The 21,800-nt window shown below is 35.4% G+C and overlaps 1 protein-coding gene across 5 annotated transcripts in view; it reads right to left on the bottom strand.

Moving 5' to 3' along the window:
* Window positions 1-21,800, bottom strand: part of BBS9 (Bardet-Biedl syndrome 9) — a 441,850-nt gene that overhangs the window by 308,503 nt on the left and 111,547 nt on the right. For all 5 annotated transcript variants that reach the window (XM_078440712.2, XM_078440700.2, XM_078440701.2 and 2 more), the window contains exons 7-9: window positions 14,103-14,187; window positions 4,386-4,569; window positions 3,600-3,729 (exon numbers count right to left, since the gene is read on the bottom strand). In XM_078440712.2, coding sequence (XP_078296838.2) covers window positions 3,600-3,729; window positions 4,386-4,569; window positions 14,103-14,187 — 399 coding nt within the window. The remainder of the gene's footprint in view (window positions 1-3,599; window positions 3,730-4,385; window positions 4,570-14,102; window positions 14,188-21,800) is intronic.

Here is a 21,800-nt window from a genome sequence, read left to right as displayed (position 1 = left end):
GAGAAAGACAGATACCATATGGTTTCACTCTTATGTGGATCCTGAGAAACATAACAGAAACCCATGGGGGAGGGGAAGGAAAAAAAAAAAAAAAAAAAAAAAGAGGTTAGAGTGGGAGAGAGCCAAAGCATAAGAGACTGTTAAAAACTGAGAACAAACTGAGGGTTGATGGGGGGTGGGAGGGAGGGCAGGGTGGGTGATGGGTATTGAGGAGGGCACCTTTTGGGATGAGCACTGGGTGTTGTATGGAAACCAATTTGACAGTAAATTTCATATATTAAAAAATAAAAAATAAAAAAAATAAAAAAAAAAAAGTCACTGAAATTTGAAAACTCTTCCAATAAATCTGTTTTCAAAAAATAATAGCCTTCCATCCAGGACTCTCAATTGTTTCATATTTTTAAGAAAAGGAACTTCCATTGAAAGCTCTTATAAGGTGTTTTTAGCCATTCCTCCCCCTGACATGCACAAATCACAGATTTTTTTACAAGTTTACCAAGTATACACTATATATTCAGCTTTGGGGCTGATTCAGTGTGATATGCAAAAGCAGAAAGGGTCCCCCACATTAAAGGAGTGCGTGACTGAGTTGAGGAGTTAGCAAAATCAAACAGCAGTCACCAAAATAATGTAAATATTATAGAAATTCAGAGAAAGAGGAGACCAAAGCAGGGAGGGAAGTCTTCTTTATGTGACTTCAGGTAGGACTCAAAGATAAAAGAGACTGGAGAATCCAGAGAAGAAATGGGGAAAACTTTCTAGTAAAGAATACTACAACCATGAAGGTTAAAGAATGAAACAGTTAAATACTGACAGTTACAAGTTACTATAGTAGATACAGCCTAGGAAGAAATACACTCAAATACTAGACCAACCAAACTGTTTATGCTAAAAAATGAACTGCAATAAGATTTTAAGGCACAATGGCTGTGGTTGCCAGCTAAAGTTTGGAAAGATTCTCATCACTTTGAACATTCATTCAAATAGACTTCAACTTTGAGGTATATTTCATATCTCTCGAGAGAGTAACATTACCGATAAATAATGATCTTTATTTGCCATTTGGGAGACTGACCACAGCAGAGGTAAGATACTGGCCAGGCTTCCACAGCTACTTCATGCAATGAGAGGAAAACAGTTAATAGTAGAGAATTTGAAGAACATTATAACATGCACACATGTCACTATATTCTTATTTCACATTCCCATAGTCTAATCCACAAAAATTAAAATAATTAAACCAAAGGAACTCTCTCTAATCAAGAACGTCGTTGAAAGAAGGAAACAGATTCAGAATCGGTTTATAATAAACAAGGTAGAGAAGACTTGGGCTGCCAAGTAGATGGGAGTGGGAGGAAATAAAGCATCTTAGTTTCTGAGCAAAATGCTGTTATTAAGTATAATTGCATCAACTTGATTCAAATCCAGTATTTCTTATTCATTGAAAAGAAACATATTAAAATAGCAGCAATTTCCTTTACAAATAAACACACTCAGCCAAGGAAGCTTCCACCAAAAAGTTTAACTCTAAATGTAATAAAAAGCAGAAGCAAAATTATTTCACTGCTTCTAATTTCAAATAATAACTTCTATACATAAATATGCTAGAGCTAAGTCAGTAAGAATCACTTTTAAAATTCTAATAAAAATTATACTGAAATTGTTTCAAACAGTCTAACTATATACTTTAATGCTAAACTACAGAAAAATAAGAAAAATCTTCAAACAAATAATTAAAAGTTATTGCTATAAATTAACTGTAGAAATCATTAATGGAAATATTTGCATTTAACTATTTATAATCCTGATCTTGAAAAAGCTATGAGACAGAGGAAGTTTCACTCACTAATACCTAAGTTTAGATGCGACAGACTACTTCTGAATAGAAACATCTTGATGCACATTATGGAAATTTGGTTTTTCACTGCTAATAATTTCAGTTATTTCTGGACCCTTGACTTATAAAAGATGCATCTGGACATCTGAACTATAAATAAACCATAAATATCTGCTGAGAAACATTATCTTTGAGCTTCTGAGTATAGGGACGCTTGAAATAGGCATGTCTCAGTAAATCATATATGTGTAAAATAAGTATTTCGACTAAATAGTCTCAATAGGTCTTTCTATCCATCACCTCCTATGCCCCACATACACACAAAAACCACAATGACTTCTTAGTATTTAAAACTGAAGAGCATGGGGATTATAAGCCAAGATGGGCCACATACCCACCAGTGTAGATCTGTCTTCTTGCACCTGAGCTGTCACTTGGGAGGCCAAAGAGAACAGCTCTTGGATGGATATATGGACTGCTGCAAGAATGACTCTCCCAGAAGAGAAATACTTGACGTTGCCCTGCTGGCAAGATGTTTTTCCTGTTCTAAATCCTCCTAAGTAAATCTGATTTAAAATGTCTGGGGAGTCTAAGTGTTAGGTTGAACTTAAAAGACTATCTGGTAGACGTTGTAAAAGCCAATCTCAAATTTTAAATTTTTCTTCAGATACGAAATAACCATAATTTGTGTTAAGTATGATGATATTTTCTCATAAAACATGAGAAAGCAACTTCTTTTTAAAATATTTGATGTTTTAAAAACACTGTTTCCATTTTCCCAATATTCAGGCTTAGATTAAATCAAATGATCTAAATAAGTAGAACTGAATAGATCTAGGGAATCTATAAAGCTTTATAGAAAGTTGTGTTTCTAGAGGCACCTGGCTGACTCAGTCAGTGGAGCACACGACTCTTGCTCCCAGGGCCGTGAGTTCCAGCCCCACATTGGGTATAAATATTATATAAAAGTAAAACCTTAAAAAAAAAAAAAAAGAGTTGGTTTCTACATATTCACTGAGATTTTCAATTCCTAAACATAATCCGAGATGCTAAAAGTTTGTCAGGCTCTTGCCTTTTATACTGACAACCTAGAAAAATTACACACTTATGTCTCATTTCTCTCCTTTTGATAAATTTTGTAAATTTAGGACATGTGTTTTTTCTTTCATTTTAAATGCATACTGGCCCAATTTATAATCTAAACTGTCTTAAACACAATCAGCAATTCTGCACCACTTGACATAATAAGGTCTGAAACAAGTTTCCATGTGTAGTACTCTCAGTCTAACAATAAATGCTCTCTAAATGGGACCCATCACATGCTTGAAGAAATCCTTTTCTATTTTAAAGAAAATAATCTATCAGGTAAACCATTTTCTTTAAATCTTTAATTTACAAATGATGTCTTCCTAGAGATACTAAATAAAAATGATTGAGGCAATTAAGGAATGCACTTGTTGTAATGAGTACTGCGTGATGTATGGAATTGTCAAATCACTATATTGTACGCCTGAAACTAATATAACTGTGTGTTAACTGCATGGGAATTAAAATAACATAAAAATGATTGATGGTGCTAAGTAAGACTTTTTTACATCCTTTTCCAATACAAGTTATATTTTAAATTATTTCTATTGTTGACATTCACACTACAATGTCAATTGTCATTCTTCAGTAAAATCACTTGCTATTATTTCATAAAACTTCTACAGAATTCCTTGACTAAGATCAAAAAAAAAAAAAAAAACATTAAATCACTTACTGTAAACAGCCCACTCTTACTGCTACAGGAATGTGGGGAAGCTGAGTGGCCCACTTCAGCGTCACATCCTGATAAATATGTAACATGTGATTATGGTTTCCAATCAAAGTATTTATTGTTCCTTCAGAAACTGTATGTTGAAGACAGAAAAGAAGATAATAAGAAAACAGTTATCTGCAACAGTATATTAAATCACTTTTAAGGGATTTAGTATACAAATTAATTCTAATGTCTTGATGTTAATGCCTAAAGTAAAAAAGCATTTATTTTAGTAACACATTAGTTTTTAACTTCAAGCACGAATATCAAAAATTACACAATGATTTTACAGACTTGGGAACTAGAAGTAGATAGTAGCCAACACTTTTGCATTTTATCTAGAAAGTATGAATTTCATTAATATTTAACACCTTTAAGCTAATGATTTACCGAGCATTAGCCACAGATAAGTCATTCTATCGGACATTACTATATGCTTCATTCTGCTTTTAAGAGTCTGGTGTTCTTTTGGAAACATCTTGAACAGCCACATTTTGGAAAGCATAAATGTATATCTGAGGCCAATTCTCCAAGTCATTCTGTACAAAGTAAAATGACTGACAAAACCAAATGTGTGCTTTATATCAAACCTCTATTCAAACTCTGAAGTTAAAATTTCCATTACATGTTCTGTATAAAACTATTTTCCTAGATGTTTAAAATATATGCGTGTGAATTAGGCTTTTTCTGATGTATATCACTAGCCTTGACATATGGAAAAGATAAAAGAAAAATACTTCTACACACCTGAGCAATATGGGAGAAAACAACTTGGGCTACTATCAAGTTTCTTCATGAATCGAATCTGTCCGTTATCCTTAAGGCAAAAAAAGTTTCTCTCACCAAGAACAAAAACAGAAGATGCTGACTGATTGAAAGAGACAATACATATATCAAGGGCTTGCTCTCCAATATTTAAAGTCCAATCCACCTACAAAGAAAAGGCTAAAATCAATTTAGTTGCTAAAAACAAAGCATTTCAGTTACTTTCATATCAATACAATTAAGAAATTGCTTCGCAACAAAGCAGACAGAAAGATTGGCTAGTCTTCCCTTTTTTTTTTTTTTTTTTTTTTTTTTGCGATAACCGTATTTCTGATATTTTATATACTCTAATAGGTTTTGTCCCATCTTTTGCCAGATGATATGAGCTATTCAGTGGTTCAAAAATACTCATAAATTTGGGGAGTGGGGCAGGGGAAAAAAAAGACTCATACAAATTTAACCAAGGAGGTGTAAGATGTGTAAAACAAAACTTGGGGCACCTGGGTGGCTCGGTAAAGCATCCGACTTCGGCTCGGGTCATGATCTTGTGGTTCATGGGTTCAAGCCCCACGTCGGGCTCTGTGCTGACAGCTCAGAGCCTGGAGCCTACTTTAGAATGTGTGTCTCCCCATCTCTCTGCCCCTCTCCTTCTGGTGCTCTCTGTCTCTCAATAATAAATAAATGGTAAAAAAAAAAATAAAAAGATGTGTAAAACAAAAACTGCAAAAAATTGATAAAAGAAATTGAAAAACAAATAAATGGAAAGATATGCCATGTTCATCAATTAGAAGAATTACTATTATTAAAATGCCCATACTACCCTACCCAAAGTGATGTACAGATTCAAATCCCTATCAAAATTCCAATGGTATTTTTCAACAAAATAGAAAAAAAATCCTAAAATTCATACAGAACCACAAAAGACTCCAAATAGCCAAAGCAGTCTTGAGCAAAAAGAACAAAGCTGGAAGCATCAAATTTATTAAATTACCTGATTTTCAAATACACTACAAAGCTATACTTAACAAAATAGCACCGTGCTGGCATTAAAAAAAAAAAAAAAAAAAAATCTAGACCAATGCAACAGAACAGAGCCCAGAAATAAATGCATTTACAATGAATTAATCTTCAACAAAGGTATCAAGAGCACATACTAAGGACAGTCTCTTTAATAAATGGTGTTGCGGTGGGGGAGGGGCACCTGGAGTGGGTGGCTCACTTGGTTGAAGATGTGACTCTTGATCTCTGCTCAGGTCATGATCTCATGGCTCATGAATCTGAGCTGCACATTGGGCTTGCTGCTGTCAGCTTGTCAGTGCAGCGCCAGCTTCAGATCCTCTGTCTCCCTCTGTCTACTCCTCCCTAGCTTGTGCTCTCCCAAAAATAAATAAATACTTTTTTTAAAAAATGGTATTGGGAAAACTTGATATTCACATGCAGAGGAATGAAATTGAACCCCTATCTCACACCATATACAAAAATCAACTCAAAAATGGATAAGGATTTAAACATAAGACCTCAATCTGTAAAACCATTAGAAGAAAACATAAGGAAAAGCTTTTTGTCATTGTTTTAGGCAACAAATTTTTGGATATGACCCCAAAAGCACAGGCAACAAAAGTAAAAATAGACAAAAAGGATTGCATCAAGCTAAAAAGTTCCCGCACAGCAAAAGAAACAATTAACAAAGTAAAGAGATAATCTATGGAATGGTAGAAAATATTTGCAAACCATCTATCCAATAAGGGGTTAACACCTAAAAATACATAAGGAACTAGACAACTGAGTAGCAAGTAAACAAACAGCCTGATTTAAAAATAGGCAAAGACTTGAACAGATTTCTCAAAAGAAGATATACAAATGGCCAACAATTATATGAAAAAATGCCCAACCACTAAATCATCAGGACATGCAAATCAAAACCACCACAATGAGATATCACCCCACACATGTTAGAATGCCTATCATTAAAAAGACAAGAGATAACAAGTTTGTTGGCAAGGATGTAGAGAAAAGGGAACCCTTTTGCACTGTTGGTGGGAATATAAATTGGTACGGCTACTATGGAAAACAATAGGGAGATTTCTCAAAAAATTAAAAACTAGTATATGACCCAGCAATCCTACTTCTGGGCATATAGTCACAGGAAATGAAAACAGAATATTAAAGAGATAACTGCAATCCCATGTTCATTGCAGCATTATTCACAATAGCCACGATATAGAATCAACCAAATTGTCCATTGATGAACAAACGAATAAACAGAATGTGTGAGATATTCTATATAATATACTATATAATGTGTATAATATAATGGAATATTATTCAGTCTTCAAAAAGAAGAAAATCCTGCCATTTGTGACAAAATGGATGGACTTGGAAGGCATTATGCTAAGTGAAATAAGTCAGGCACAGAAAAACAAATACTACATGATCTCACTTATATGCAGAATCTAAAAACGACAAACTCAGGGGCACCTGGGTGGCTCAGTTAGATAAGCGCAGACTTCAGCTCAGGTCATGATCTCACAGTTCATGAGTTCGAACCCAACATCAGGGTCTATGCTGACAGCTTGGAGCTTGGAGCCTGCTTTGGATCCTATGTCTCCCTCTCTCTCTGCCCCTCCCCTGCTCACACCCTGTCTCTCTCTCTCTCTCTCAAAAATAAAATAAATACTTAAAAAAATATATTTGAAAGACAAGCTCATAAAAGCAGAGAGTATAATGGTGGTTGCCAGGGTCTGAGGGAAGACGTAAATGAGAAGATACTGAATGGTCAAAGGGTACAAAGTTTCAGTTACACAGAATGAATAAATTCTGGAGACTTCATGTACAGTCTAATGACTATAGTTATATTACTGTGCTGTTTTGTACATATACTTGAAATTTGCTAAGATAGATCTTAAATGTTCTTACCATAAAAGAAAAAAAAGAGAACTATGTGAGGTGATAGATATGTTAATTAGCTTAATTGTGGTAATCATTTCACAATGTACATATATCAAAAGATCATAAATTTATATAATTTTTATTTGTCAATTATACCTCAATAAAGCTGGAGGCAGAAAAAAGACAGGCAGAGGATTGGGTGGGAGAATGCCCTATGCAAAGTGAGCTGGCTGTACAAAGATCCTATGACAGAAAAGGAGGGACCGTGACTTGTTCAAAAAATAATAATAATACACATAAAGAAGTTATCTGCTTCACTGCAAAATTTCCATAAGAAAAATTTCCATATTGTGTTTACTTTACAAATCAAATTTAATAAGCAGTAAAACCTAACCAATATTTATGTAACTATAATGTTTTAACATAAAGACAATTTAAAAATCTATCAATCTATCTATCTATCTATCTATCTATATACACACACACACACAGAGCAGCCAACAAGCTGTCCCAGTTGCCTAGGCAGGACCCTCAACACCTTAAGAACTATACCAGGGTAACTCCATATCTCTGGAACACGGTCAATGTTCAAACAATGCTTCTTAAATTAATGAAGGAATGAATTTAAAGTTAACATACTTTTCAGAATTCAGTCCCCACTCAATTAATGCTTTTTAGTTGAAAAAAAAAAAAAAAGAGCAAAGGCATCAGCTGACAGACATATACTGAAAATGGCAGTAACAGTGAGATGGCTGCACAAAAGCATGTGGACAGAGAGCAAATAAGAGTGTCCTCAAAGTTAGGTTATAATCAACAAATAATGGATCAAAGAAGAGATATGAAAACTCACATTAAAGATACAAACAAATTTCTGGCCATCAAGATATCATTGAGATATTTATCTATTTTAAGTAGTAAAATGTCTGCAGAAAGTATGAAATCCAAATGGATTTTCTACAGGTTAAAAAAATATAAAAAAAATAAGATTATCTTGGATCTTAATCAGGATTCAACACCAAGAAATCATTTCATTACTGTTAAATTCAAGTGTAACTTACCTATATAAAAAGATTCCACTGTATACAAAACATAAATGTCAGTCCTGTGACAATCACATTTCTCATTACACTTTATTTTATTTTTTAATTTTTTTAAGTTTATTTATTTATTTTGAAAGAGAGAGAGACAGAGAGAGGTGGAGAAAGAAAGCAAGCATGGAAGGGGCAGAGAGAGAGGGAGAGAGAGAATCCCAAGCAGGCTCTGCACTGTCAGCACAGAGTCTGACACAGAACTCGATCTCACAAACCGTGAAATTATGACCTGAAATCAAGAGTCAGAAGTTTAACTGAATGAGCCACCCAAGCGCCCCTCATTGCATTTTAATAGGCTGGCATTCTAGCATTAAATATCACTATCTGTAACTTGGGCTGATGTGTCCCTGATTCTGAGATGATGATTCATTCAGGATTCAGGCAAATCAAGTTTCTGAGACTGCAGGATGACATCTAGCCATTAAATTCTTTCAATTCACTAGGCATGAGCACCCCTCTCTGTGACCTCCCCTTAGAGAAATATACCACATTCTAAATGAATGAGTCTCAAAAAACACAGAAGTTTACTAAGAATAATAATTTTAAAGTTCTTCCACTTCCAGTCAAAAGAGAGTAATAGGAAAAGACTTTACCATCACACCTGAAACAACACAACATCGACAAAATATATGAAACAACAGCTTGCAAGGCACTGAATATCAGACAACAAAGGACAGCAACCCTTTGAAGACCAAACAAATGAGGTGAGTAGTAGGACTGTTCCATCCGTGAAGGAGTTTTCAGGCCATGGAACAGGGCGGAGCAATGTAAGCAAGACCCAGCAAACTCCCTGAATTAAGGATATGGATGCTGGGAGTTCAGAGAAACCAGAGCAGCTGGAGTTCATAAGACAGCAAGCCAAAGGGGAGAAAGCAGCACAGGGACAGAACTTTGACATCTGTGAAGAATCCTCTCAAATATTCATCTGAGTACTTATCAGCACATTCATGTAAGAAAACTACCCAAAGCCAGGGAAAGAACTACCCAAAAGGATTAGAGGTAACAGTGCCCAGCATTCATACTGCCTGGAATACTGCCTGTGTTTGCTAGCCAGACTGGAACACCTCATAATTCAAAGGGAGCTGAGCAGGGCACTCAGAAGCATTTTGCCTAAGGAGTGGGGAATAAGTAGCCCCAGAATGAGCATTGCTCTGGTCCTATCTAAAAACCCAAAAGGATCAAACTGTCCAAGTATCTTAACTGTGTCCCAGGCCTAAGCTCAAGAAGAGTTCTAGGAATGCAAAAATATCCAGCACTCAAAAGTAAAATGACTATATTTGCCATCTAATAAAAAATCACCAGGTATGTAAAGAAATAAGAAAATATGATTTACAAAAAAGAGATAAATAAATCAACTGAAACTGACTCAAAACTGATGCAGGTGTTAGAATCAGAAAACAAGGACATTAAAACAATTATTATAACTATACTGTATGCTGTATCTTCAAAAAGTTAAGTAGAGACATGGAAGATGTAATAAAAAAAAAAAAAGCAAATTGAACTTATAAAGATGGAACCCATGGGAATTAATACCAGATTAGACATTATAGAAAAAGATTACTGGTCTTGAAAACATAGCAGTAGATGTCATCCAAAACAAAATAGAGAAAATAAAATCTGTGAGCTGTGGGACAACTTCAAGTATCCTAAATGCATGTGTAACTGGAGTCCCCAGAGAAGAGAAAGACAGAAGACAAAAAAAAAAAAAAAAAAAAAAAAAAAAAAGTTTGAAGAATTAAGAGTCAAAAATTTTCTAATTTTCAAGGTGCCTGGGTAGCTTGGTCAGTTGAGCATCCTACTCTTGATTTCAGCTCATGTCATGATCCCAGGGTCATGGGATGGAGTCCCACATCAGGCTCTACATTGAGCATGGAGCCTGCTTGGGATTCTCTCTCTCTCTCTCTCTCTCTCTCTCTCTCTCTCTCTCTCTCTCTCCCTTTACCCCTCTCCCATTCATGCTCTCTTTCTCTCTCTTAAAACATTTTTTTCTAGGGGCGCCTGGGTGGCTCAGTCGGTTGAGCATCCAACTTCGGCCCAGGTCATGATCTCACGGTCCCTGGGTTCAAGCCCCGCATCGGGCTCTGTGCTGACAGCTCAGAGTCCGGAGCCTGTTTCGGATTCTGTGTCTCCCTCTCTCTCTGACCCTCCCCTGTTCATCCTCTGTCTCTCTCTGTCTCAAAAATAAATAAACATTAAAAAAAATTAAAAAAATTTTTTTTCTACTTTTCATGAAAACTATAAATTCACAGATGCAAGAAGCTCAACAAATCCTAAGCACAAAATAAAGAAAACTAGCACATCATAATCTAATTGCTTCAAAAAAGTGAAAAGAGAAAATCTGAATAGCAGCCACAGAAAATATATGATGAAGAAGCAAAGACAAGAATGTAGGCAGATTTCCCATGAGAAACAATGGAAGCAAGAAGACAGTGGAGCAACCTCTTAAAATACCAGGGAAGGAAATACCGTCAAACTAAAATCTTATGCCAAAAATATATTTTCAAACAAAAATGCAAAAATATTTTTTGAGACACAGAAAAACTGAAGGAATTCATTACCAGTGAACTCACATTGAAAGAAATGTGGTGGAAATATGGCCTCCATAAGTTAATGAAGAGTACCAAAAATGGTAACTGCATGGGTAAAAATATATTATTCTTTTCATTTAAATCACATTAAAAGATACTGAATATTTAAACAAAAAATAGTAACAATGTAATATTGAGTTTATACTATATGTAAAAATATAGCATATGACAATTAGCACAAAGGCTGAAAAACAGAAGTAAGGCTCTTATATGTGAAATAGTATACTATCACCTGAGAGTAGATCATGGTAAGTTAAATATTGTAAACTCTAAAGCAACTCCTAACATGACAAAACAAAGAGTTATGGCTAATAAGCCAACAAAGATAAAATGGAATCATAAAAAATACTGAATAACTCCAAAAGAAAGCAGAAAAACAGGAAAATGGAAATAAAAACAGATGGGACAAACAGAAAATGGCCAGATGACAAACTTAAACTTATCCATATTAATAATCACATGAAATGTATATGGTCTAAAACACAAATTAGAAAGCAGAGCATATCATACTAAACAAAAAAAGCAAGACTCAACTATGTGCTGCTTACAAGAAATGCATTTTCAGTACAAAGACACAAATTGGATAAAAGTAAAAATATGGAAACATATCAGAATAACATTAATTAAAAGAAGAATGTTATCAGAGCAAAAAGGTAAAGAGGGTTATTTTCAAAAAGGTAAAGAGGGTTATGAAAAAGGGATATGTTCATCATGAGACATAACAATCCTAAATGCTTATGTACCTAATAAAAGAATTTCAAATAAATGAAGCAAAAAACTGATAAAAATGCAAGGAGAAACAGATAATCCACAATTACAATCAGAGATTTCAATATCCCTGCCTGAATAATTGACAGAAATTAGTCAAAATATTAACAAGGATATAGAAAATTTCAACAACGCTATCATCCAATCTAACTGACATTTATAGAACACCCAAGAACAGCAAAAAAAAAAAAAAAAGGACATTCTTTTCAGGTGCTCAATGAAGATTTACCAAGATAGATCATATTCTAGGTCATAAAACAAATCTCAAAAAATCTGAAAGAATTCCAAATCATACAAAGTATTTCTCTGACCACAAAAGAAATAAATTAGAAATCAACAAGTAGTTAAGAGGTAGCTCTAACATAGTCAGCTTTTAACTGCCTTCCCACAACTACCTTATTAAAAGCATTCCACTGGATAAATTTTGTTTCTCTGCAATATACTTAATGTTCCATGGCATCACAGTCCTGCCAAGTGACTGTGGTGTAACGAAAGGAAGTTTTACTGCTATTTCTTACTCTATTCATTAATTAAAGGAGAATGGGAAAATCACTCATCTGTAATTGCTTTCAGAATACATTCTCAGTGCAAGGCACAGAGTAGTATCAATAAACATGTACAAATAAATGAGTAAAGGATATTCCAGACTAAATAAAAACTACGTGCAGAAGCCTTGAATCAAGAACAGCCATGGAATATTTAGAACAAGAGAAGACCGTGTGGCTGAAGTGCAGAATATATGGGACAAATGGAAGACAACTACTATGGAGGAGGAGGTCAAGGACAAATTGATCATCATTATCATTGTCATCTTCATCATCTAGACATCTTTGCTAAGTGCATTATATATATATTTCCAAAGGCAACACTGTAAAATAGGTATCGTCACCATTTTGCAACTAAGAAACTTAAGGCTTAGCATGGTTAATAAACTTGCTCAAAATTAGTAGTAAATACAACTCTCAAGATCTGACTCCAAAGTCTATCCTTTAACTATTATTAGTATGGTGCCTCCAAATTCTGTGAAAAAATATGCCATATTTGTATTTGTTGTGCTCTCTTGCACTTTTCACTAGTATTAAGAAAATGTTTTCATGTCATTCTTGCTTGGCTCTTCAAGTTGGCCTGCCTTCCTATCTTAATTTCTGTATCCTAATATAGAAAATTGATTTTCTCTAATATTTTTACTTCCTTGGTATTCTAAATTCCACATTATTTCTTCATGTAGTTTCTTTCATATGTGGCCATTTCAAATTCACTTTACTGTTTCCATCATAATTTTCAGTTCCTTCTGTTTTTCCTTCCTGTCGATGGTGGTTCTCCGGATAAAGAATTCCCAATCATCATTTATCCCCTAATTTTCATTAAACGGAGAATTTACCATTTACAATTTTTCCTCAAACTATTTTTCAAGTTACCAAACTTCCACCTTGTCATTAGGCCAATTTTACCTTTGTGGGCTGTGAATTTTTATCTTTTACTTATATATTTAATCACACGCCTACTAGTAGCAATATTTTTGCCTATTAAAGGTTTCTTTAAATTTTTCTCCTTTTGCTACATTAGTTTATAAACACTTCAGTTAAAAGCAACTCCATCTGGACATTTATAATTCTAGTAGTGCAACTCTATAATCTGAAAAATTATGGGGTGCTTCGGTGGTTCAGTCAGTTAAGCTCCCAACTCTCAATTTAGGCTCAAGTCATGATCTCAAAGTTCGTGAGTTCAAGCCCTCTGTTGGACTCTGAGCTGACAGAGGGGAGCCTGCTTGGGATTCTCTCTCTCTACCTCTCTCTCTCGCCCCTCCCTCACTGTCTCACCCTCTCTCGCTCTCTCAAAATAAATAAACTTTCTGTACCTCCCTTACTCTCTCAGTCTTTCTCTCTCTCTCAAAATAAATAAACTTTGTTTTTAAATCTGATAAATTATGGGGGCGCCTGGGTGGCTCAGTCAGTTAAGCGTCCGACTTCGGCTCAGGTCATGATCTCGCGGTCCGTGAGTTCAAGCCCCGCGTCGGGCTCTGTGCTGACAGCTCAGAGCCTGGAGCCTGTTTCAGATTCTGTGTCTCCCTCTCTCTCTGCTCCTCCCCTGTTCATGCTCTGTCTCTCTCTGTCTCAAAAATAAATAAACGTTAAAAAAAAAAAAATTTAAATCTGATAAATTATGACACAGCCAGGCATGTGTCTCCATTGCTCAATAACAGTCAACTGAATTTTTTCCCATTGATAGAATCATAACATAGAAAAGAAAAATAGCTAAAATAAATATTTTTAAAAATTTTCTTCCCAGAATTTTTATTCTGAAGAAAATCTGTGATTAGATATAATATTACTGAAATTTTTATGTATTAAAAAAGGCCTTACAACAAGTCTTTTTCCAGAACCAAGTTTTTGTTGTTCAGTCTCCTGTCTTTTATCTGCATCCGTTGCAAAAGCAAGCACCTGGTACCTGTTTGAAAGACATGAATAATTATAAATGATTTTACAGTTAAAAAGCATAAGTTATTTTAAGCTTTAAAATCACATAATCTATAAACTTTACAAACTGCTTTTCTGGGGGGCACCTGGGTGGCTCACTGGGTTAAGCATCTGACTTCAGCTCAGGTCATGATACTGGTGGTTCGTGGGTTCAAGCCTGCTTTGGATTCTGTGTCTCCCTCTCTCTCTGTATCTTTCTCTCTCTCTGTCTCTCTCTCTCTCTCTCAAAATATATAAACATTAAAAAAAATTAATTGCTTTTTTCTTGGTTTTAAAAAACTGAAATTTAAGATCGAATTCTTCTTGAATGACACTGTGACATGAGACTATGTAAACCTGTCATGATAAAGAAATTATAACTATGTCGTAAAATTCAATATTGGGTAAAGAGCTCTGCCAACGGTCAAAGCATTTCCATTAGAATTTTATGTGACGAACAACAATAGCTAAGAAAGATCCGGCACCAAAACTTCACATAGAAAAAAATGTAAATAATGCAAAGCAGCCAGGTGTAGTAGAAACTGTTAATAGATATTCTATGGAACCCAGAAGACCGGAGTTTAACCCCCAGCTAAGCCACTTACTAGTTGGCGAATTAATTACTCCATGTCTTATCTTCCCCATCTATAAAATGGGAATAATAGTCTCTAACTCAAACATGGATAAAAGAATTTAAAAATAATTTAGTGCCTAGTACAGTAACTGGCATATATTAGGTACCCAACAGATTGACAGACAGATACAGATTTACACATATATAAAGATCAATCACCTAGTAGTTTATTTGGTATGTAATAAGTTCTCAATAGGGGGCATTACAGACATTATGACTTTCTGTAAGTATTTTATAGCTTTTATTTCATTAGTAACATTTGGTTCAAAGCATTCTTTAAAACAATTTATACAGGGCACCTGGGTGGCTCAGTCAGTTAAGCATCAGACTCTTGATTTCGGCTCAGGTCATGATCTCACAATTCGTTGAGTTCAAGCCTAACACTCAGCTTGGGATTCTATCTCTCCCCTCTCTCTCTGCCCCTACCCTGCTCACACTCTCTCTCAAAATAAATAAACTTTAAAAAAATTATAAATATCATTTGATCTGGAAATGATTAATTTAACAAATAAAATTTAAATTCCCTATTTCCCATAATATAATGTTACATTGTTAAAGTAATAATCCTACTCTAAATGAAGAAAGTTTAGGCTCACAAATTCCTTTCTTTCCTATGAATCAAAACTCTTACATTGTTCTTCCACAGCTAAGAGGAAAATCAGTAGATATATCTGGACGTCTCATACTGTCTAAGAGAAAGATATCTGAAAGTATAAAACTCAGGGCCCTGAATGAATAAAAGCAACATGGAATACCTAAATAGGCATTGAAATGTACACTGGTATCCAAATGTCATATACTAACTCTTAAACTATCTCAATCAGGAATACTTTGTAAAGAAAAAAAAGCCTTTACTTGCAGTTGGATGCAGAATGACTATGAATTAAGGCAGATCTTGCAAGGTATTTATGAAAATCAGTCCTATGGTTAGTATGAAAGCTTAATGTATATGAATTTTACCAATTTAGCAAAGATATAGTAGTGATCCAATACATCTAATATATCTAAGCTCTGACAAGGAAAAAAACTATTATATGGTCTGTATCCATCAGGACCTCCCAAGTAGTTGTAGAGATTCATATACAAATAAGTACAATTCAGAGTGCCCTGTGCCAATAATAGAAGATATACACATAGTACAATGGGAACATGATGGCAGACACAAGTAATTGGAATGGAGGAAATATGTATGTTTTTGATATAGGTTCAGGAGAAGAAAGCTAGGTTTTAAAGAATGAGTGAAAACCCATCATACTGGTAAAAGAGTAAAGGCATTATGGCAAAGCCAACAGCACATGAAAAGGCATGCAATAAAAGAGACATGAAAGGCCACGACAGGAGTTTAGGAGAGATGTATGGCAGGGAGGAATGAGTCATGGGAAACGAGACAAAAAAGGTAGGAGGGTAAAGATCTCAGCCTTGTAAAACCATGCTAAGAAATTCCATGGGCAGTTGCAGCAAATATGTCCATACCATTTGAGAGTGACCTGCAAAATCCCTAAGTCTCCAACAGTGCCAAATAATTAGACCTCACATTCCAACCTTCATATAGGATTGTTTTACTCTTCCCAGTTCACAGTATCAGAAATAGTATGCACTGGTGACTAAAACATCAGCCCAGACCTGGGCCTGCTATAGATCCAACCTCAGGCAATTAATTACATAGGCGGTTCATTTCCTGCACACACCAACCTACTAGAGGAAGATATGGATATTAATGAGATTGTCGTAAAAATCCAAAGCTTTTGAGCTGTTTGAAGCTTCTTATAGAACTACAAAGCATTATTATTTCATCCAGGAATAAGTGAGCCCCTAAAGTGGCCTCATTAACATCAAACAGCAGGCAGAGACACAGCCAAAATTGACTCCTGATTTCCAAATCCAGACCATTTCTCTTCCTGGAAGACAACTCACAAGAGCATTTTATTACTAAACATAATTGACAGTAAATTTAGATGATGACAAACTTACAATACCATCTATTTTATAGTTCTTCCCTAAATCCTCTTTCTGTGACCAATAATGTACATGGAAACCTATTTCCAAAACCAAACAATTCCAGGCAGAATAGGAAATTTCAAAATAAAGAAAACATTTGGTGTGTTTTTTTCTTACCACTTAAATGCTCAGTGATAGAAGTTGAAGAATAAAATTCCCTTGTTGTGACTGCTGAGAGAATAATCAGGCACAGTGTAGTTAAGATTTCAGGAAAGAGTGTGTCCTATGTGTTTCTCAACAGAAAGGCACTAATCACAAATACATCAAGTCCAGATGAATGGTAGCACTTTTTGACCCAATAGCCACAAAGGCTTAGCAGATCCTGTGGAGCACCAATGACAAACTCAACCATATAATTTAGTGCTCTTCCATGCCACATCGTAAAAACCAGCAGCAAGTAACTAAAATATGGATTGAGGTGTCACAGAATACAAAAGTAAACCCTCCAAAATCATTTATTTTCAAATGAAACATATACCTCAAAGGTACCAGGAGATTTTGGAAACTTGATATTTAACCCAGAGAACTCTACTAGAAATGGAAGCTCCGGATACAGAGCATTACTAACTTCATTACAAACAGAACTAAAACATTCTTAGTCATGCCAGGAAGGATCACTTTAATTGAAAGATACCAGCAACAAAATAGAAACTTTCCTTACAACTTTTCACTCCTTCGTCAAGTTATGGTTAAACATCTACGTTTGGCAATGTACAATGCTAGGGATTACAGGAGTCACAAAATCCCTGCCATCAGCCCTGTCAATTAGAAAAAGAAGCAAATATGTAATATCAGTTAAAGTGTGATGACTACTTGCGGAAAGAGCAGAAAAACTACTCCGTGAATTGAGAAGGAGGTGTTACAGCTAGGTCAGGAAAGAAATGAAGAAGAGAGGGGAGGCTTACGGACACAATTTCCATATACAGAAAAGAAAGGAAAAATTTCAGAGTGTAGCGTGAGCAAAAGAGGAGAAAGAGAAGAGCCGTAAACATATCTGGAAAACAAACATTTCAATTTGGCCAGAGCCTAAGGCTAGTGAAGAATATAATATTCTTTCTACAATATTGCCAATTAAACTCTACAAGTACATTTTTTTAATATATGAAATTTATTGTCAAATTGGTTTCCATACAACACCCAGTGCTCATCCCAAAAGATGCCCTCTTCAATGCCCATCACCTACCCTTCCCTCCCTCCCACCCTCCCCATCAACCCTCAGTTTGTTCTCAGTTTTTAAGAGTCTTTTATGCTCTGGCTCTCTCCCACTCTAACCTCATTTTTTTTCCTTCCCCTCCCCCATGGGTTTCTGTTAAGTTTCTCAGGATCCACATAAGTGTGAAAACATATGGTATCTGTCTTTCTCTGTATGGCTTATTTCACTTAGCATCACACTCTCCAGTTCCATCCACATTGCTACAAAGGGCCATATTTCATTCTTTCTCATTGCCACGTAGTACTCCATTGTGTATATAAACCACAATTTCTTTATCCATTCATCAGTTGATGGACATTTAGGCTTTTTCCACAATTTGGCTATTGTTGAGAGTGCTGCTATAAACATTGGGGTACAAGTGCCCCTATGCATCAATACTCCTGTATCCCTTGGGTAAATTCCTAGCAGTGCTATTTGCTGGGTCATAGGGTAGGTCTATTTTTAATTTTTTTGAGGAACCTCCACACTGTTTTCCAGAGTGGCTGCACCAATTTGCATTCCCACCAAAAGTGCAAGAGGGTTCCCGTTTCTCCACATCCTCTCCAGCATCTATAGTCTCCTGATTTGTTCATTTTAGCCACTCTGACTGGCATGAGGTGATATCTGAGTGTGGTTTTGATTTATATTTCCCTGATGAGGAGCGATGTTGAGCAACTTTTCATGTGCCTGTTGGCCATCCGGATGTCTTCTTTAGAGAAGTGTCTATTCATGTTTTCTGCCCATTTCTTCACTGGATTATTTGTTTTTTGGGTGTGGAGTTTGGTGAATTCTTTATAGATTTTGGATACTAGCCCTTTGTCCGATATGTCATTTGCAAATATCTTTTTCCATTCCATTGGTTGCCTTTTAGTTTTGTTGATTGTTTCCTTTGCTGTGCAGAAGCTTTTTGTCTTCATGAGGTCCCAATAGTTCATTTTTGCTTTTAATTCCCTTGCCTTTGGGGATGTGTCAAGTAAGAAATTGCTGCGGCTAAGGTCACAGAGGTCTTTTCCTGCTTTCTCCTCTAGTGTTTTGATGGTTTCCTGTCTCACATTCAGGTCCTTTATCCATTTTGAGTTTATTTTTGTGAATGGTGTAAGAAAGTGGTCTAATTTCATTCTTCTGCATGTTGCTGCCCAGTTCTCCCAGCACCATTTATTAAAGAGACTGTCTTTTTTCCATTGGAAATTCTTTCCTGCTTTGTCAAAGATGAGTTGGCCATACTTTTGTGGGTCTAGTTCTGGGGTTTCTATTCTATTCCATTGGTCTAACTACAAGTACATTTTAAAACACTTACCTAAAGCCTCTCATCTACTTAGCAATGTACTAGGTACATGTAGGAGTGTGGCGAAAGATGTGTAGCAAAGAGAAGGAAAGAAAATAAAGTTCATCATAGGTATACTTCTTCAGGGAACCTCCCTCCACTGAACTCCTACTGAGAGGTCCCACCTCTAGGCCTCCTCAGTATCCTATGCACAGCTCACTAGAGCCTCTATCACAGTAAACTCAGTTGACTGACTTGCCACCTCCCACACTTGCTTGCATACTGTTTGAAGACAAGAGAGACCTCTTATCTGACTCTGCATTTCTGGTAGTTGGCACAGTGTTTGACACAAAGAAGCCTCTTGAAAAATATTTGCTGAATGAATAATTGAATACATGAACTAACTTAGTCAGTGAACTGATGTTTAAGATAGATTCTGATCTCAGGAATCTGATACAGCAAGACATACTCTGGAATATTTCAGCAGAATACAAGAAGGCAATATATGGTATTTGGCAAAAATCAGTGTTTTAGGCAATAATATATCAAGGAGGTGAAAAAAATGAGGATAACTGAACCAGTTAACTTTAAAAGTCACTTCCAAATCTGAATGTCCACATCAATAAAGGAAAAATGTGACCAGATCATACAGATCACTGAATGTCAAGATATGAAGCTTCCAATTTTTTAATGGGAAACAAAACTTATCTTAAAGAGGTATTTTAAAAGGGTAGATTATGAGAAGTATCCTTCCAAGTCTAGATCAGAAGAAAATCAGAAATCCAAGTGAGGAAATAAAGGCCTGAATGCCAATGGAAATGGGAAGCAAAGGCTGAATACAAAAGGGAAAAAAGTAGAAGCATGAGGATTTACTGACTAAACAACTCTGACAAGTAAAGGAAAGAAAAAGAGATAATCCAAAAAGACAATCCAGAATTTAGACAAACATTGCTAAGAGAATGGTGGTACCTAAGCCCCTTCCACCCCCCCTTAAAAAGCAAACAATTCTCTCACTTCAAAAGAAAAACAATGCTCAAAGTGTATTCTTGAATTAGAATCACCTAGAGTAAGTGTTTGCAGTGATGATTCCTGGATCTTATCTCCAAAACTACTAAATCAAAATCGAGTGTACTGGCAATTGTGAATCTATAAACGTGCATTTTGTAACAGGCTGACCACATACGTGATCCTCATCCAGACTAAAGTTTGAGATTCACAGCCTTCATTATTCCTATCTGAATATAATTGAGCTTGCTTTAAAGTAATTAAATATCAGTATCAAAAGTGAAAACAAATTATGTCTTATAAGCCTTTCATATTAACTGATTACATTCTATTAACTGAGTATAAATAGATGAAGCCTCAAAAGAACAAACCTACAGTTTTCATGCTTCCTCCAATCCTAAATTGCACCAGTGATTATCATTTAATTTAATCTATTAAACTTGAAAGCATATATAAATGTGATATACTATTTAACATTATAAATCCTCTTAATTGTCATCATTTCACAATAATCACATATCCCATGCATTTTTACCATTATAAAAGATCCACATAATGGATATGGTGTGCATTTTTAGTCCTAGATGGAGATAGACTTAATAGATTGGTATGTTGGTAAATTACCATAGTTCAAAGACAGTGAGCTTCTTTGAGATTAAACTTACACATTAAGGAAACCTACACATTGCTTCCTCATCCAGTCACTCCTGGAGTTATTACCAAATGAATTCCTAGGCACATATTTCAAAGACTAAGTCATGGAGCATTCAAATCTTTGTATTGTGACCCCAGCATAGCACTGCCAGTATCCCTACTTGGCAGGAGTTGAGGCAGAGACCTGGGTGGAAAACTGAAAAGCAGATCTCCTCAATATTGCTTAAGCTCTGGCAGGCTTGAATGAATTATACAGATATTTTTCTCAACCTCTCAAAATAAGTATATTTTATTTCTTACCAGTAGCAATGCCACAATTCATTCGTCCCCTTTGGACAAGAGCCATAGAAGTTAAAGAAGGAATATAATATAATGATATACTACCTCCATCAGTTAACTTCTGCTTAGTCACAAACATTTGCTTATGTTCAGAGTTTTGAATCTAAGAAACCTTGACAATAATTCACAAAAGGCAGATTGCCACTTATGAACGGGATAGTACATTAACTTGCTATTCGCACAATATTGAAACATGTAGACAAAAATTTATAGCTGTTGCCTGATGAATTTATATTTTCTTCCCTCCTTGGGAAAAATCATGCAACCAAAAATAATAAAATGAAAATCTATAATGAAGTGTTGCCTAGATGTTAAGTTCTAAATATTGCCATCAGTACGATAACAACAATAAAGTTACTGAAGATACCATAATCCTCCAAGTCTGTTTCTTTTCCCAGCATGAATTTGTACTTTCTTTTCCCTATTCTCCCTTCCAACAAAAACCATACCCTCCAAAAACTCAAAATCTTGATTTTTATTGAAATTTAGCTGGTAGAGGAGACAAAAGTCTCTCTCAAA

Source organism: Panthera onca, chromosome A2, assembly GCF_046562875.1.
Source record: "Panthera onca isolate mPanOnc1 chromosome A2, mPanOnc1 haplotype 2, whole genome shotgun sequence".
Taxonomy (NCBI): domain Eukaryota; kingdom Metazoa; phylum Chordata; class Mammalia; order Carnivora; family Felidae; genus Panthera; species Panthera onca.
Note: the sequence above shows the minus strand (reverse complement) of the source record. Positions and strands in the feature narration are given on the sequence as shown.